Source organism: Bactrocera latifrons, unplaced genomic scaffold (assembly GCF_001853355.1).
Source record: "Bactrocera latifrons isolate USDA-ARS-PBARC rearing strain unplaced genomic scaffold, ASM185335v1 scaffold_63, whole genome shotgun sequence".
NCBI lineage: Eukaryota > Metazoa > Arthropoda > Insecta > Diptera > Tephritidae > Bactrocera > Bactrocera latifrons.
The window spans coordinates 52,999-73,483 of NW_017537301.1; the positions used below are offsets into that span (position 1 = coordinate 52,999).

General features: G+C 33.8%; 1 protein-coding gene across 1 annotated transcript in view; it reads left to right on the forward strand.

The window, feature by feature from the left end:
• LOC108975216 overlaps nt 1–16,349 on the forward strand; it is a gene marked incomplete at its 5' end in the record, with an annotated part of 66,920 nt that extends 50,571 nt beyond the window's left edge. The window contains one exon of the mRNA XM_018943564.1: nt 16,011–16,349. Coding sequence (XP_018799109.1) covers nt 16,011–16,075 — 65 coding nt within the window. The remainder of the gene's footprint in view (nt 1–16,010) is intronic.
• Between the last annotated feature and the right edge of the window lie 4,136 nt (nt 16,350–20,485).

Below are 20,485 nucleotides of genomic sequence, written 5' to 3' on the forward strand. Positions count from 1 at the left end.
TCGAAAATTTCGAAACCACTTAAATATGTGTATGTTTACATAAACTTGAGACAACATCTTAAAATAAGTTCAATCAATTTAAGCTACATCGATGAATCGATTTCAAATATTTCAAACGACGTATTCAAGATTTTCTACTGCATTTCAATACACTACTTTGAAGATATAAATTTTAGTAAATAAAAAAAAATTGTAAAAATATATTCATTAATTACAAAATGTTATAATTTTTAATAGAATTTCAAAAAAATTCGTTCATTTTTGTAGTTACGTAATTATAATTTTGAGAAATATTTCTGACGCATTTTTATTGTAATTATTTTCTAMTTTGTTGGCATGTGACAAATGTAATTAGAAAGCATAATATTTKTAGCTTTATATTTTAAGTATTAATTTTCTTTCACTCAATTTATTTATAAATTTATACTTGCTTGTGTAAATACTACCAAAGCCAATGTCAATGTGTTRTATATAAATTGTATTGTACAAATATTTCAAAAAAATTAGTAACGTTCTGTGTAATAAAATTATACTCAATTGATTCGACTACGTATACTTGCCTACTAATAGTGTGAGTTTAGAAATTATAGTTTTTAGCTTAATAAATATATTGGACGATGCTTTCCCTGTAAAAGTACTCCTATGAGATTTTTATTTATAGCATTTGTTTATTTTTTTCAATATTTTAATTAATTTTTTTTATAAACACTGCTTACACTAATATATATGTGAAAGTCTGAGATTATTAGTACAATTGTATTCAAAAATAAAAATTTTGCCTCAAAAGGTTGAATTGAAAATGTATATAAAGAGAAGTTCCGTTATGTAGTAGAAACTTCTCCACTATGCTGATTATATTGTAAAAATCGTGATTTATCAGCACAACGACAATCATCCTTTATTGGAAAATAAAGCTCTTTGGTACTCAAATTATTCGCCGCATATTATTTTCTATTTGGAGTACTTGCTCCCATTGCCTCTCAATCTGTCTCCAGACGAAACAATCCCTCAAAGCAATTTAATATCTACAATGGGTTGTAATACATATGTTTAACTCATATCTTCTTRTATGATCGCTCAGTAACAAAAGTGTGTAACTTTCTCTGTAAACCCTAGAATTTTCAGTAGTTATTCGATTTTGATAATTAACCCCCTGCCCGCTTTTGTGAAATCATATTTATTAAGTGATTTTGTCCACTTTCATGGCAGGAAATAAGCGAATTTTGTGAACTGTTTTAATATCTCCGACATGGTTTCTTGCAAATCTACAAGTAAAAATAATCCCTTAAATGATGTTGAGTTATGTTCAGTTAAACTCCATCAGCAAGACACTTTGTTCCGACACTTAAGTATCTCTGCACTATTTTCTGGAATCAAAGTGTCGTGATTCAAAGAAATTATAATTTATTATGAAATGAAAATTGTGCTTTTGTTTCTCTCATTAACGAATTTGTGCCAAGGGTGATCCTCTCGAAGTTCCCTACTTTGATATAGAAAAACACAGAAACTTCAAATTTAATGGGGAATTATCATTCGCAAGAACATTCAGAGGCATTTGTTCTTTTGAGTACTACCTCTTTCAAATATTGACAGCGGCTACGTCTCAGATGGTCCATCCGTTGAGTCCAATCTACGATGAATCGTTTGAGTATTTCGACTGGTAAGTGAGGAATGAAACACGCGATGTTTTGCTCCAAGGCCTGACTCGAAGCGACATCATAGACTTTAGACTGTACATATCCCYACWGGAAAAAGTTTAACGGTGTGACTTGGTGGCCGAAAACRTGAAATTATMTGTTGAACGACGGGTTCTCTCAATAAATCCATTAATGGATGCGATGTGGAAGAAATGTTACCGTCTTRTTGACACAAAATGTTGCCGAAATCAAAAGCTTAAATTTCAGGTAGCAAATAGTCGGTTATCATGGCGCGAMAACGGTCGCCATAAACSGTTACGTTCTCACCGGCATCATTTTTGAAGAAATGTGGAGCAATGATTCCACCGGCCAAAAAACCACATCAAACCGTGGGTTTTTTATGATGAAATAACAGTTTTGGAATCTCTTCAGGTTGTTCTTCGTTCCAAATACAGAAATTTTGTTTGTTTACATACACATTGAGCCAGAAATTGGCCTCATCGCTGAACATAATTTGTCTCGAAAACTTCGGATGTTCAGGGAGTTTTTCAAGAGCCCATAGAGCGAAGTGATGTCGCTTGGGAAGATCGAGGGGTTCCAAGATCRGTGATGGTGTTGCGAATAGTACGCCCAGTAGGCCGATTATTTTAACCAAAAGTTGAGCGAAGCGTGCGCAACACRTTTTATACAGAACATGAATTTTCGTAATGAAGTTGAATACTTTGAATGAAGTCGCTYTGTAAACGTTGTTCAAGCGGAAGTCTTTCCATGATGAAACTCCAAACAATACTGAACAAAAATAACAAATTTGACRGTTTGACTCACGCGTGAGCTGTCAAAAATGGCAATTGAAAAAGTGCTTCTGCTTGAGTCTCCCGTTATATACATATTTCGCCTGTTTAAAAATTTATAATTATAAATAGAGATATATGATCTCCATTTMGATCAGGTGTACAGCTCTACTCACAGGACTACAAACACGTTTCATGGCACCACCTTGTGCTTCTCTGTGTCTGGTTTAATACTTCAATCCGAATTCAGCCGATGTTAAGCCATCGAGCAGTTTCGCTTCTAAAGTGCAAACAATCGTTCGCTCGCGGCACTGCGTAGCTCTTTAATCCCTGTTGTTCTTATTTTTAATGATTTAATTTTCCTTTATTTCGATTTATTATATGTTTTTGTCGCTTTGCAACAGCATTACATCCGGTGAATCCGATGTTCGTAGAACCCACAGCGTCTGCGGCACTTAAGCCCAAACGTTGGCKCAAAGCGACAGGCGCGCCGAACTTTTATGCCGCTCCATCGGCTATTGGAAATTGAAGTTAAAATTTCAATTATGCAACACTCGAGGACATGCACGATTGGGGCCGACGATTTTTCCGCCGAAGCGCTGTGTTTATTGTGCGCGGCATTGTTTGAATTTCATTTATTGTTAGTCGGCCATTCAGTCTTTSGCAATAATTGTTGGCTACGAATGCGCCTGTGTGTGTGTGTGTGTGTGCTTATGCATATAAATAAAAGCTTATGCATATTTATGTGCGTGAGTGTGTGTGCGTGTAATAAATTACGTACAATACAACGCACTTGTGGCCAGCTTTGTTGATTGTTGCTGCCGCTGTTGTTGTTGCACTCAGCAGTTTGTGGCCTGCATCATGGCGAAAACACGAAAAATACATTTGCAATACAACAAAGGGAACACCGGCTGAAAAAAAGCAGTTATACAAAACAATGAAAAACTAAAAAAACACACTTGCAACCTACAACAACAAAAACATTATTGCTGAACTGCCGCATGCACAGACAAAAATACGCAAGTAAAGCACGCAAATAGCCACGAAAAGTAACAATTGCACAACAATCGAAAATGCATTTCACCGCAATAACAGCAACAACAACAAAAACAACAGCAACKKTATGAAATATAACAACAAAACAAACAACAKCCACAGCGCGTGCATCGTTGAGGCCCTGAGCTACGCGAATAACACTGAATGACCGGCCAGAGCAGCTTTCTACAACAACAATAACAGCGGCAACAACAAGCGCACCCAACAATAACAAGAAAGTTCACAATTTGTTATTTGATGTCAACATGATGAAGTTGAAAGCATCAACCGACAACTAAATAAACTTTACATGCAACATTTCCGTTAGTGCCACATGTGCATGCCAATAAATATACCGCTCAAATACATACACACTCACATACATGTGTGTGTAGTTTTCTGCGCCTACACATGCAGTTTCAATAAATTTACTCATGTTTGCATTTAAGGGCGAACCAATTGCACAAATTGAGAGGCAACAAACCGCGGCGCCACCCTCCTCCCCCCCTCTGATGGTTGCAATRCGCTCCTTTTTTTATTTTATGCCTTCCAATATTATTGTACACTAAATGCCACGTCAGAGTTTTGAGGATTTATTCGAATATCACATAACATTAGTGGGAAGTGGCTCTAAGAGAGCCACGAGAGAGCAATGCTAGAGCCTTATGGGTTGACAATTTGGATAGTCTTTCATTATATATTATTTGTTTCTTAAAACGACCTCACCACCACAGAGGTTTGTCCATACAGTAGAAGAGCAATCATGATGATCTGCTACAATCTCTAGTCCTCTTACCCGTCCATCGCTTTACCACTCAGACAGCTGTSCTGCCAGAACTGCTAAAATATTTAGATTAGTCTAACATTTTTAAGAAGTCAGTATTTGCTAGCTAAAACACAGTTTTGGATCTCAACATTATTGAATTAGACGTAAAGTAAAAAAAAAAAAAAAAGAAACTGTAACCCTGTTCAATTCGATATAATATCGAAGCGTTCATATTCACAAACCGATACAAAACCGACTTCTCTTAGTAGCGTTCAAACAGAATTTCAAATTTCTCTCGGCTTCATTTCACGTGACAGCTAATTTGTTTGCCTTTAGTTCTATCTTGCTGCTTTTAAACATTTTAGAATTACTTTTAAGAATAYCTCCAAAGATTTTGGGAGAGCCTTTAGCATCATCTTACCCATTAATCGGGCTACCAGCTTCTCATCGTCAAACTTGTTTGCCGGCTAGGACGTACTTCGTCTTTCAAGCCAAAATCGCCTCTCCTAAATCGTACAAACCGCTTTTCGTCAGAGCTTTCTCACGACAAGCCAAAATGCGACGAGTTTCGGTGTTTTTCATATTAATGTATTGAAATCTTACACAAACATTCTTCATTAAGTGAATAGAATTATTGTTGTTTAGGAGAGGTCGGAGACCCTATAAGGAGTATATAGTATCCGACAAAACTATGAATACCCTATGAATGTAAAGACCACAATTATTTAATCTTTTGAGAAATTAWATGTATTGCCTTATTTATTTTTCTATTTTGTTTAAGGTTATATTTCGTTAAAAAAAAATTAGATTTAAGTATTGTACATATGTAATATAGTTCGAAAGGTCGCTATCTTCTGAGAAAGAGTATAATATTTAGCAACGACAAAMGTTTCTAACCTATTCTAAGTAGAGTTTGAGKATTTAGTGTTTTGAAAAAGCGATTGTGGTATGTTTTYCCAGAGTCCTTATATCTAATAAAAATCCATTGTTTATTCGAACGACAAGAAGATCATTCGAGCTTATCATCAAATTATTGGCATAAATGCTCAATAGGATATAAGTCAAGGACAATAATTGGTAGGAGCTCCATCAATTTGTCGTTAATGTCCTGCTGGTATATAAAGTTACTTTCTAAGCTTATTTTTTGAGCTGCGGGCTCTAAATTTGAAGTCAGCATCTGTACGTAAGACTAGCCGCCTTCTTACCTTTGACCATTAAGCTGCTTTGTATGCATTGACTTAGGAGCCTTCCATGACTCTTATGCCAAATTTTTCCTCTGCCTTTCGGATTGTTTAATTCAAATTTGTTCTCATCACTCCAAATTACTTTATTCCAAAAATTTGGCGACATTTGATAGTACTTTTTGGCTTCTTCCAATTGCACCTTCAAGCTATTTTTACTGATGAAAGGCTTTTTGATCTTGTAGTGACTGGAATAACCGTCTTCTCAGGTTCTACGCCGACTTGTTCCCTTAGAAACAATAGTTTTCTGAATAAATCGGACTGCAACAGTCGGGTCTTTCTTCACTGCTCTGATCAGTTTAGTCTCTTTGCGAGCATGGTTGCATTTTATAGTCCATCGTTTTTGTTTTTTTGCGATCTTGCCGCACTGCAGGCCATTAAAATGATCCTGTACATCAATTTCGTAAGTTAACACCTATTGCTGTAGATTTTCATATTTCACTAAATATAATCTTAAAAGTATTGTATAAAACAACTTACTGATATAAAAATTATGAAAATTTTGCTTTCTCAAGCGTGTGTACTGATATTTATAGTATTAAAATTATTTACACAAAAAACACTACACACAAATATTTCTTGTTTTTGTCGCCTGCAAAGTTCAAGTAATCATCAAGAAGTCTTCGTTCTGCCAACGAAGCAAAAGCTGACGGTACATATCACATCGGTATTATTTGCTAGCTTACAGTATGTACCAATAGTTAATGAATTTTTTTAATTGTTGAAGACTTGAAAGAAATATTCAAAGAGTTGTAAAAAAGATGATGAGGTATCTATAGCCTTTTCGGATACTGTATATTATTGATCAATGTGATGAACTGACTTGATTTACTCGGACTGAATATACGTGCACTAGTCTCTGAGTTTATCAGTTGTTGGCTTGAAATTTCGTACACATCCTTTCCAAAGAAAAAAATGAAAACTTCTATATTTGAGGGAGGTATTACAGCTTCGGTGTACTCGCATTCTTTTGTTTCTTTTTTTCTTTTGTTTTTTATAATCCTGTCGTGCTCTCTTTTAGAGCAAACTTTGTATTTCGTATATATAAACACTTTATTTTCTGATTATTTTAATTTTTTGGTATTTGCGAAAGCAGAAGTTATTGTCGGCCAAAGCTGTGGTAGAGATAAGTGAAAGATATATGAGCTCACATAGATAATTTTAGTCCAAGTAGGAGACATTCTGCGGTAGTAATTCGATCAAACCACAGCTCAAATGCCGACTTTGTACATTTCGCTCGTTTTAGTCACAAAGTAAGCAATTCGAATACTTAGAATTACATTGCATCCAACATTGGACGTTGTAAATAAAACACAATGACTAGTCTCCTATACACGTATATACATACACACAAAGCCGATATGAGCAACTGGGTAATTCGAATATTACAATTAAGCCAAAAGTACTTTTCGAATTCTTAGATGAACCAAGTATTTAGAAAWTTCTTTTACATTCGTACATACTTTTTCGAAAAATTTGCGAAGTTGCGTAGGTTGAGTAATTATTGTTCGGTCTTGTTACATATCCCTCGTAGTTAGTCCAGCAATTAGTTGGTGCTGCCATAGCGTTTGTTAAACCTTATAGTTCTTCTCTCACTCYTGCTCTATCTCAATTTCTTTTCTAGCTCCTACTATCTCCTTATGTAATGCAAAATGTTATTCGAGCGATTCGATTTTGTACTCATCTTTTTCCAAATTCCTCTTCTTACCTCACCGCTGGTAGTACTCACGACAGAAAATCTTCAAATTTCCCCCATAGAAAATTATTCCAACTTTTTTCTCAATAAAAGAAAAAAAAACAACATTTTCTCGTAGGCGACTTCTTAATACCTCTGCTTGATTGCACCAACAATGCCGGCAGTAGCAACAATTTTACAGTCACAGCAAGCGATGGCACCGGCAGCACAGGCGGCAAGAGCAAGCAGTGCTCGGGTGTTGCAGCTGTCAGCCGCTCGAAGCGTTATCCCCCCTATCTGTTCATGCCGTGCGGYGGCAGGGGCAACAAAATCATGGCGCCACTGAATGGAAAGCAACAGAAATTACTGATTTATCAGAGCTGCAGTGATGTTTGAGTTTGTACAATTCGACTACCACTTAGCACACACATACACACACCTGTAAACTCACATATACATAAAATGACAGAGGAACAGGCAGACTTGCAAGCGCTCATACTTATGGTAGACAAAAAAACAACAACTTGTCTAATTAATAAATTCAAACCTGACAGAGATCGATATATACTCACACACACATACATACAAACRTACAGTTGCACAATTTTACGACTTTCCAACCATTTAATTCATCTCCTTATGCACTTTCATTTCTGCATTTGTTTTGACTTTTCGGTCTTTGGTAATTCCTTCAACTTTACTGATTGCTAGAGTACACGGCCAACTGCACTACATAGTTGCCGTTACTTTAACGGAGAAAAACTGTATTTTTAGAACAAGTTCAGCAGATTTTTTTCTGCTTTATGTAATAAACGTGTCTTTAATTGCCGCTTAGAGCGCTACCAATACTATGTTGCTCTTAGCAGATCATTTGCGTTGTCTTATTAAAGAAGAATGTTTCCGAAATTATTTGGATAACATTCAATGGCTCGGCTGGTTGCCGAAGTATAAGAGGCACGAAAGATGGGAATTGAGATTCACAGCCACCATTCCTTACTAATCAGTGATGTGGACCACTTTAGCTCACTGATGTCTGAAAAATTATCTTCTAGTTAGCTGGTCTGTTTTCTTGTCTCTTATAAAACAACAACAAGAACACCTTTCTATTATCTGTTTTGAAATGTTTGGGAATTGAAATAAGGTATTCAACTATACCCAGCTGCTGATTGTTTTTGAACTTTCTGGTATAATTAATTTCGGTTTGAAATCAACCTTTTCACTTTGGTTAAATGAGGACTCAACTTTGTTGTGATTCTACACTGAGCTGGTAGAACCAGCAAATTAAATGCTTTTAGGAAAATAGTCATAGCAAAACTCTTACTATATTATTTTTTGAAGCCTTCTTTGGAATCTGCGATTTCGTTTCTCCAAAGATTTCAATTAGCTATCAACAGAGTGAACCTTATGGAAAACAATAGCATACAAACCATGAGTCTTGCATTGGATTTCTTGGGAAAGTATACTTGTAATTGAGGCTACTTTTATAAAAAAAAAGGAAAAAAAAAGAAAAAAAAATTGTGTAGTTATCCACTTTCACTTTGGAAAAAATTGATTAACCCTCTCATGCCCGAATTCAAATGTGCGGAGCTAAAATATGTTTTAAGAGAGATACTTGTTAGTCTTAACTGAAGTATGAAGTGATAAAAATGTCTATGTATCCTGGTTCGTTAGGTACAGGGTGTTGCCTATAACCAACAGCACTTTTACGAAATTATTGTAAAAAAACTGAACACTTTTCCAATGCCTTATTATCATTTTTAATAACTATCTCACCTTTATTTATTTATGTTGTTTCCTCTGTTTTACAATAAAACAGCTATTTTAATATTCTTAAAAACTTTTTGCGTAAACACCGTTTTTCGCGGTCTTCACAATTTCACTCTACGAAAAACGCCGACTGAATGAATCCTTGCATAGCTTRCAATAGAACAAKTCACAGTAAGCTTACACAATACACCAGACTACATAATGCAAATAACCGCGTGTCAAAAAAATTTAAATAACGGGACTTAAAAGCATATATGTACAATGTTGCTTATAGGCAACATCGAGCATGGCACAGTTATTTAACCTTTATGTATTATAAGTTCTTTCAAATTTATGTAGAAAGATAGCTGAAATATGAATTCTTGAAAAATTAGATTCCCGTACTGTACTCTTTCTCTGAGTTTGTTTTCTTAWCGAATTGCACCTCAACTATAATATTCTGAGTACGACATCTTGTTTTGCGATATCTTTAACTTTTGAGGCCTGGGTATTCAGAAGCGCAAAAGTTTTAAGATTGGTGATATTTAACCAACTAAAATAAATCACATAGTGGCTTCCTGAACCGTTGAAAACTTAAAAGTCATCGAAAATCCTTCTTTTCTCTCATATTTCSAAATGTTGTACCTATAAATGGGTTCTCAAATAGTTTTTAGGTTTCAGACTTCTAAAGTGCTGCCGTTTTGCTCAATCAGTTCCATTTGTTTATCTTTAAACCCATTTTTCTCAAAACTACACTTTCCAAATTTCCAAAAATTTGCTTGCTTATTCTGCATATAGTTCTCCAAACAACGACCCACAAGTTGACAAGTCAAATTCAATCAAAATTTTTGGACTAAATTCATCTTTTYGTATACTCTTCCAGTTCGTAAATTTTAGGTTGTGTTAGACCATAGATATTTCTGCGGAGAGTATGTTCTAGCAGAGAACTTTTTGTTAGGTTCCATGCACGGAGAAGATCACTTTGGCAGTGTAGTTCTTTATTGGGCGCCATCAGCATATGTCTTCAGGGGCATACCTGGTGTCTCATAGTAAAAATTACGAATTTTAGCAATAAAAACTTGACTAAGTATGCCAAGTGGTTTAAAATTATATCTTTACAATTATGTATGTATTTTAAGAAGACATTGTAAAAGTTGTGAAAAAAAGTATATATAGTTTATTTTTATTGCCAAAAATCCCTGGTGTATGCCCCTGAAGGCTGGCACAGCTGCACATATGCATGAATATACATGTTATGTGTATCTCTTTATTTATTTATTAAATGACTTCTGTGTACCTAAGTGTGCGAAACATGCAGAAATTAAGAGAACAGCTTACATTACCRACGTGGCGTATACGTAACCAAATGCAATATAATCCTTTTTTCCACTAAGGCTACTTTATCACTCTTTACTACCTTAACATCAGCTACACAATTTCGAAAAAATTATATCTATACTAAATATACAGCAATAAAGCAGGCTGCAATTCGATTATGCTAGAAAATTGAAACTTGCAATATAGTATTAATTTCCTGCTATTGACTCGAAATATATGTTACATAACTCATAGTAATTTTCATTCCATTTTCACTTGTGTGCATACTCGGTCTTTCTTAATTGGGTTTTTTGGCAAATAGTTACAACAAATGGAATATTGGTTACAGCTTTTTTTGAGAAGTGTGTGAAATTGAGCCAATGCGAATAAATCTGTTGAACAAATTTTTTAATTCCTTGAAGTGAAAGCAGCAGCTGTTTATAACGCTGTGATTTGACATATGTAAATAGAAGATTTTGCCAACACATGTTGCAAATATAACAAGAAYTAACGCACACATGCACACATATATAAGAAGTGTATTAGGAATAAGCACTTCCTAGTTTTCATTTTAAATKTTTACCTTTATTTCTAAATTTCCCGCAATGATTAGATTTACTGCATACTTGCTGGAAGTGCATTCGTTTATTTTGCTTGAATATATACATATTTGTTTCCCTAAAATCACAACGAGTGCGCACAACATGTAAAATTCGATTGTAAGCTGCTGTGGTTACTGAAATATGCCCAGAAAAAATGCATGAAAACTAATAGAAGAGTAATTAAAAAAATAAAATCAACATTCACTGTTAAAATTTTTCAATTTATAGTACTTTTAGTATTTCTTGTGCATAGAAACTAAAACTACGCATAGGTATTATTTGCATGCGGACTGAAGTGCGTTCAGAGAGGTGGGCATTTGGGCCGGTAATAGATGGGCGGCCAATTAGGCTGCCCGCAAGTGTAAATATTGGCATTAAATACGCAAATAACTGTGAGCAGCTGGGTGGCTGCGGCCAATTTGAAAAGTGATTGGGCATTTTATATGCTGAAACACATATGCACATACTATATGAAGGTGTATCTGCATCAAAACATGTAATGCAACACATGACAGCCAGGGCGTATACGCAACGTCGGTGTGTATGAAACATAAGTGTGTGTGTAWATGTGGTTTTGCGTGCGTCATTAASAGGCAACAGATTGCTTWCTCAACTCCACTATTTCTYCTCATCATACGTTTATCCCTTGTTTGTTTAAAAAATTCCTTTGCTGCGTCAATCAAGTCAAATTAATTGAGAAAAAATTACACCTTTACTCAAACTCGCTTGTCAACTGAAGCGTCGACTGCAATGTAAGCCTGAGMAAAGCACTCTAGTTGCACAATGTGACTTTAGATTATGCCTTTGCATATATATTTTGTAATCTTGTTTTTATTTTTGTGTAATTTTTGCTTTGCTTTGTAATAAAATACGCTTATCTTTGCTGCGTGTCAAATGCCATAATTTTCTCGGGCCTTTGAGCGCAGCACTCACTATTAACGCGCAGCTCATTAGAGCAATGCCCTTTGCCACTTACAAAAGGTGTTACAACATAACGGCGAACGTATTATGTTACGCAACTATCGCGTCGCTTTGCAGTTATTTTCGCATTGAAAGTAAGCGTTTTTTCTGTTAAAAATTGAGAAGGGCAAACTACTTTGTGTTATAAGTTACGAATTTAATTATATTTATTAAACTAATTTKTTTGAAAAATATAGACAGACAGTATTTGAGAATTTATTGATATTGATTGTGGCTTAGTTTTAGATAATTGAGCTCAGTTTTAAAGCAAATCTGATTTTTACAACATTACGCAAATTATTAATGTCGCGTTTGTAGTCGAGAATGTCCCTAAAATATTTTTAAGGCATTATTAGCACTTGGTTTATATTTTAGGGAATTTCAAACCGCTATAAATGTTATGAAATCAAGTTGAACTCGCCTTGAGTGGAAAAAAGTATTGCCTAAAAACATTAAAAAAAAAACTTTCATACAATGTTTATCCCTAAATAGTCTTCCACAATGTCTTGAGTGCTAAGTGCTATTTTCGTTTTTCTTTTTGATAACAAATGTTAAGGTTTTCAGTCACATTTTTTACTACTGTTTGATAACATATTTGTCTTTACATCATTTGTTGTGACATTAAAAGTAATATATTTTTTCAATAACTCATATAGGTTTTAAGTTGTAGCCTCCTTAAGAGAAGCCATTTAGTACAACCAAAATCATTCGTTTATCTTCAAAAGCAATTTTTCTCAAGACTATAATTTCAAATTTGATCAAAAATTTTGATGAATTTCAAATATTGAAAAAATGCCGTCATACTTTCAATCCTTAACTTTTCTTCGACCGTAAGTCTTGCTACGCACAGTGTTTTCTAGAGCAGACTTTTTTAGGTTTGATTCTTGAATAATGTGCAGAAACTTTTTTTATGCCCGTCAGAGATCATGTGCGAAAGATATTTAAATGTATTCTCGATTTTTTTATGACCATTTTATGTTTCACTCCCCCTTACCAATTTATGCTAAGTTCTTCAGAAGCAGTTTTCAGCAGTTTAAAACTCAGTTGAGGAGAATATTCTAAGCTAAGCTGATTGAACAATTTCTCTTCCTTCTATTTAGAAATATAATAATTTGCACTGCTTATAATTTTATCCTTTATAATACATTAATTATACAAAAAGAAAAAAATTATTTATAAAAAATCATTTTTACAATAAATTTTATTCTGAAATTACCAAGTAGAGAACTTAGTYTTAATAACCAAGCCTATTTCTCCACGTCGACACTGTATTCACATAGTCACACAGCAAGCAAACCTCCAAGTTCCACATCAAACTGAAAGGTGTATCAAATATATAAATTAAGGTAGATCTCTTGAATTGGGTATTTTTAAACCTTAAATATAGTATACAAAGTCGAATATACTTTTCTATCTCTCTTTTTCTCCCCTTTTCCCTTTCTCCATCACTATAAATTCAGAACTATTTTAATAGTTTTACATTCATGCTGCTGAAAATTTGTTTAGAATTTCTYCTCACTTTCCACTAAACAAAAAAAAAAATCAATTTCCTATTTTTTTAGTCATTTCTTTGCCACTTCATCGATACCAAAATGTTTGAGCAAAAACACAAAATCTAAAATTATTTGGTCCGTGTGCTGATTCGACTTCCATTCCACACGTGGTTACTTCATACTTATATTCTAATGCCTTCAGTTATTAAGTTGAAAGGTGAAATGATTTTTTGCTGCCCCAAGCAGCAGCACGTAAAGCACCAAAATGCAGTTAAAGCTTCGCCTTCCCTTCGAGGTGGCCGAATCGAAATCAGCTTCTGCGGCAGATTCTTTTCATGTCGCCGCTGCATGTATATGTAAGTGCATGTATGCATGTGTATTGAGGTATGATTGTGCGTGTGCGCAATGCGTAATTTCCGCCTTTACAAGCAGGTTTACTTGCACGAACTGAAAGTAATCGAAATGATGAAGTCGGTGATTTGGTTGTGGCTGATGCTTCGTGCGTTACGATTTCGCATGAATACTATACATACAAACATACTTATTTATATGTGGCTGCATGAGCACTGTATTATGGCAAGTGTGGTTTACTTTCTCTTTATTTCGCTTTTGTGAGATTCCTTTTTTTTTTTTGGTGCATTTATGCAACACTTCTATCAACGCGGTTTGACACACTCAACTGCGGCAACAACTATAACAACATCAATATTCGACATGCTATCAGCGTGATGGCAAACCGCATGGCATTCACTAAGGGAGCACTCTGTGTGTGTGTGCATGTGCACGCATACATGTATATGTGTGTGTATCTTTATGACCATAAGACGCGATATAGCAAGCAACACAACTGCGACGCACTCTCATATAAAGTGCAATAACAATAAAATGTACAGAAATAACAGAGCTATATAAAAGCTGAAAGTTAACGGCGTAAAGCCGAATGCGAGCGCCTGCCAGCGTGCGAGTGCCCACAGCAGTAAAACACACATACACACCTAAACATGGTGTCTCATACGAGTAAAAGTGTGTTGCCACACGTTGCACGCTTGTTGCGTCGCATAAAAATGTTGCGAGTATGAGTAAGTGCCGCGTCGGAGAGTTGGCGCTGACAGTCYCGTAGAAGTAAAAGCGAAGTGTAAGCAAATCTAAAGCAATAGCGCCGCACATAATAAAACGATATAAAAATGAAATAAACTCAAAACATAATGGCGACGTCGAGTGAAAATAAAATAATAAAAACTCGCATGTCATATTACACACACACACACACACACACACAAGCATATATACATGAATGCATGCTCATGTATGTGTTTTGGTTTGTGAGTGTTCTCGTGTACTCTTATGGGCCCAAGGGTCAAGGCGGCACTTGGCAGATCGCATGCCGGCGCTTAGYAGTGATTTTCGCCAAGCGGCGCTTTTGCGTGTTTTTCAGTGATTTCTCGCAGCTTTAGCACCTTTCGCTTTAATTACTTCGGCATGCCTTTGAAATGGCTTCCAATGGCACTGCGCAATTTTGCACATTTTCTTTTTGGCTTTTTTGCTTTTTAATATGCATTTTTATTTCTCATTTGCCAACGCTTTTTATGTGTTGTCTGCTTTTAGTTGTAAAYGTCTGACATTTGTTAAGAGCTCAGAAACATGCTGCTAATTACTTTATTACTTATATTTGAAGAAGCCAATTTGTTTTGATATATTAGATATGCAATAATAGAAAATTAATTTTTAARAGGCGATCACGTGACGTCTTACACTTAGTTCGGAAGTTTATCATGTAATTTGCGATAAAAGTGGGAAACGATAGTACAATACTGCTCACAACTAACAACGCTAAAAAATATGTAGGATAAATAATTTGCTATAATTTAGTTTGAAAATTTTAAGACAGAAAAAATGTTCTATAATTATTTGCTATAAAAACATTGCTATTATTAAGAATTCCATAAAGCAATAATARTTTTGGAATTAAATATTTAGCCATAAATATATTATGGCATGAGTACTATAACTATAAAACATTATAAAGCACATGTTTTGCTATAATTTGGCCATAAAAATATCGTCGAATAAATGTTTTACGTGAATAATTTGCTTTAAAAATTATGATATAAGTATTTGGCTATAAAAATATGACTGAATAAATCCTTTGCTATAAAACCTTTGTGGAGTAAATATTTTTCAATAATTATTAACTATAAATCTGTAAAAAGTGAACGTTTTGCTATAATAATTTGCTATAGAAACTTGATGGAATTTGCTATAAAAATTTGCTATGGAAAAGTTGTCGAATAATTTTTATGCAATAATTATTTTCTTTAAAACGTTTATGGAACAAATATTTTGCTATAATTATTAGCTATAAAACGTATTTGAATTTWAATTTTAAGTGCGTCATTGCCATATCAAAATAAGTTGGCTTCCTTGGCTTACCATAAATATTACACACACTAAACCAACTGCACCACCGATTTTGTATATAAAAATAAACATACTTATGTGTATTTAAAATACTAATAACTCAACTCTTTTCTCCACTCACTTTATTTTGTGCTTTCGCTTTGTTCTACTCTACCTCTGCGCCACACCACCATACACGCACAATTTAATTTTCTAAACCCTATAAATACACCGTACTCCTCTTCCCATACCACACACTTGCAACCTATGACCACACTCAACTACAAAAAACTCAAATATTTGCAACTGTGGTGTGTTTTCTTTTATTGCAACGCCAGTCTACATTACAGACCCCGACTTGATTTTGCCACGCGGTGAAATGGAATTCACGACGATGGAYCCAATGCTAAAGTAAGCAACTCGCCGCCGCAGAGAAGTTAAAAACTCAACAGCAACAACAAAAACAATGTGAAACAATGCATTTTAAGGAATTTCAGTTTGGTATGTTCTCAGATTGCAGCTCGAATTTTTTTATAAAACAAATTTAGCGTAAAATTATTATAGTTAAAATAAATTTAAGTTTTAGTCCAMTTAAGAGAGCATAGTTAGCATAAGTTGAGAGTATTACAAAGAATCAAAAATTAAAGCAAAAATTTAAAAATAGTGTCTATAAAATTTGTAAATATGTATTTAGCATAGGATTACACAAAGAAAACAAGTAATTCTAGAAGTCATTATCGCTCAAAAAAAAAAAAAAAATCGAAATTAAAGCAAGCTAAAAATTCGGAAACAGAGTAATTTGAAAAGAGCAAAATATGACAGTAGCTCTCTTTGCAAATTTCATATTCGGTTTCTGAGGTTGGACACTCGCTCAAAACAAATTTTTCGTAACTATGTGCGCAGCTTAGGTTTGGTTATGGCTTAAGTTGTTTTAACGATAATGATTTTCGGGATTATGTTGCTAATGAATTTAAGAAAAGATAAATAATCTATGAGCATCACACAGCCATACACACATTCTGGGTATATTTAGGTTTTAGGTTTTTGATAATTACATAACACAACAACAGGCAATTGGCAACAGAGTGCGGCMTGCTGGCTATTAATCGAGTTATTAAGGAAAGAAAATATCGTTTGAATTTCTAACGAAGTTTGTGGAAATTCAAATAGAAAGTCAAATTAACTTTTAAGATTTTTTCAAATGCATGAAGAAAGGCGCAAAATATTCAAGAGAAGAATTTGGACATACCAATTGGTACATATCCAGCTCACACTCAATACTATTGAACTGTGGGGTACATTTAGAAGAGATTTTTTTTTATATTGAGGTTATGATAAGAAACTTAATGCCATTAATATTGCATTTCGCACAGTCAAATTAATTTAGTACAGTAAACTTAAAATGAAGGAACAAGTCACCTGTCACACTTGCTTRTRTTCTCRTTTTGTATTTTATCTAATGASTACAATTCATCAGCTGATTGCTAWTTTAACAATGCACACAGCGAAATTTACAGCCTAGACATAAAGCCGAAGAGTTAAGTCCAGTTAAATATATAATATGGACAACAAACCCGCAAGTTGTATTCCGGTTTTAACGCGATTTGAATTCAATGAAAATTTAATGTTGTAAAATCAAGTTTTTTATTTTGTATGGTAAATCGATTTTAGCGCTTTAATCAAGCAAAGGCCAGTCAATGGAACAATTAATTCCTGTRGAAAAGGGCTATAAACTTTGGTATACCATATTTGAGTAGGAGCCATGATGGAAAGCTTTCCTTTGTCTACTCTATATGTTCAATTAGTTAATTTACACATAAATGGTATTACGCCTTCAGCTTAGTAGGCCCATTTGCCCACGAAATCAAGACACTGTGTGTTGTATTACGAAATATCATATTTTCATATGTAATATGAATGATTCTGTACAAGAGACCCATAAGTTTTGCAGCAATTCTAAAACTATTAAACTTTTATCTTCGACTTCTGGCCAATAAGCTGCTATAATGGCGGATATTTATAACAAATTTTGAAATTCAATAATTTTTCTTTTAAAAATAATCTTATGAGTTTTATACATGATCAGGTAGGCGTATAGGTTAGTAAGCAAGTAAGATGTTTGAATTTAATAGTGCTTAGGACTAATAACTACGGTAGGTCATGGTTTAATATTCAAAATATATATCCCTACACTTTCTGGGTATTTTTGATAGTAACTTTTGATGCCTGTTGGGATAAAAATTAGGTAGAGCCCTTTTAAAAGTCTTGCAGTACAAATAATACTAATTTTTATGACATTCAGCAAAATATTATTAGCTATTTTAATAAATAATTTTCATTAGCAATTAAGTGGCAGTGCACAAAGTGTACGGGCATGAAATGAGCGTTTTGTTGCGAAAATGGAATACWTATTTTCAAGTGGAAAGTAAAAAATTATTCAAAGCATTCACCATTGCTTTGTACACATTTTGGCCACCTTTCTAGTAATTTGTGGATACCATGTTCGTCTTTGATGCAAATCAATYAGACAACTTCCAGCCAAGTATGTTGATTGTATTCTGAACCGATTTATCTTTTGTTCAGGTGCATTTTTMGTGTAACAAATCTACGTTGCCGTGTCTTTTGGCGCATTCTGGGCCTTTTCCGATCAATGSATGGTTCGTGGTTTTGATCATTTGTTGTCTGCAGCGATTGGTATTAATATTTTCAGCACRGCTTATGAGCTCATGATAAACCAGACCTTCTAATCTCATTAAACACAGAGCAAGGGCTTCTTACCGAATCGATCTRTCTTTGCAGTTGATGTTGACACACTTTAGAATCTTACCCATAGTTTTTCAATAGCCTGAGTTTGCTTGCAGTGCCACATTTAACATGGCTGCCATTTGCTTTTGACTTATCRTTTTTGGTGGCGCAAATCATCACTWTTCGGTACATTAGACATTCTGAACACAATGAAAAAGTTTGTTGTTGTTTGTTCAATGATTTTAAGTGATTATGCAATATGTTTGACAGATGTCAAGCTGACCAAACAGAAGWAAATTAAGGYTCGTTCACAACAAATGTTCTCTACCTATAAATTTGTATCTTAACTTTCATTTCATAYCGGTACACCTCGTAGTTTCGGCAATTTTTTCTTCAAATATCACTTATGTATTGAGGTTAGATTGATATTGAGGTAAGACGAATAACGAATTCAAATTTCGACTACTAAAGCTTTATATTATTTCAACGAAGCAGGGGAATTGAGAAACAAAAAAGATTCTGCCATAATTTACACCAAATGTCTGAGTGCTTTGAAGAACATTTTTAGTAAGGTCATTGCTTTTCATGAATAATTTTCATTTGTATAGGTCATTTCCTTTAAAATTAAGGAAACATATAGTAACTGTATAATCTAGATATTTTTTTTAACTCAAAAGTAGCAGACGCTGCATATTTTCTAGATACGAGAGAAAAATATAATTATTTTAAGTATTTTTTTGTTTCCATATGGTTTTACTAACAAGTAATGTTTAAGCTTAATTACCTAGTTATTATTATAAGTAATAATTATTTAGTTATTTTTGTATAAGCTCTGTGCCATAAATTTAAATTTTACTTTTGTTATGATAGTTCATGAAGAAAACATTTCAAGCCTGATCTTGAGATAACATCTAGCGTATTGAGATCCGGCCGCACTCTGTGTGTAAATGATTTTAAGCGAATAACTGTAGTTCTCACTAGACCACCAAGTACTTACACGTGTCTGCCAAAAATGCATTAACCAAACTACTTTTAAATTTACAAATCTTACACTTGATTTGCTATAGCGATAATGCGCCCAAAATACAACTACAACTACAAATAATGTTAGTTTCTAAAGCTAAATATGAAAAAATTGTACAGAAAGCGCGTTTACAGACGAAAAAAAATCACACACACATACATATGTATATATTCTATTTCATTGTACTCCAAATAATTTMAAAAAATAAAATTAGCCCTTTAAAAGCAACAACAAAAAATAAAAACGAAAATCAAATGAATAAATTCACTGATCAAATAGAAATAGAAGAGAGTAATCAAAATCGTTTGTAAATTACTTCATTTTATAGCCATTAGACAAATATATCTAGAACATMTATACATATAAATACWTACATACATACATATACATATGTATAAGTTAAGTTTGGTTAAGTTTGACTAGTGTAGCTGATGGAAATCAAAAGGAATTCAATTTAAGTTTAACAAGGTAAATGAGAATGTCGAATAAAGAGCAAAATAAACAGAGAAAATGGAGAGAAAACATTGAAAGGAAATAAACCAAATACAAGAGAAAACAAAATATTATAAAGAGAAAAAAAAATAATAAGACTTAAAAAATATATTTAAAATTGTATGTAAAATAGTAAARTTCGAAAATAAATGCAACCGCAGCAACAAAAACAACAACAGTGTTAGTGGCATTTAGTGTTTAATTCAATGTATGCCAACTAATAGGCRTAGCAATACATATATACATACATGACTTGGTATACTCACACATACACACACATGCAAGCAAAGCTGCAGTTTAAACAATAARAACAAACCGTTGGAAATTCACACATTTTTGCTAACTGTAATTTCTTCTCGTCAAAAGTAAACAGCATTCAATTCAAAATAATAATAAACACTGAAGCATATGAAAACAACAGCAACAAAAACACTTTGTATAAAGTTTAAATAAAATTAGAAAATACTAAAATGCAACAGTGTGCAGCTGTCGCCAAAAGCTAAGAAAACTTTGGGATTTAGTTAAAACATATTTTAAAACAAATTTAAAATATAAAAAAATGAA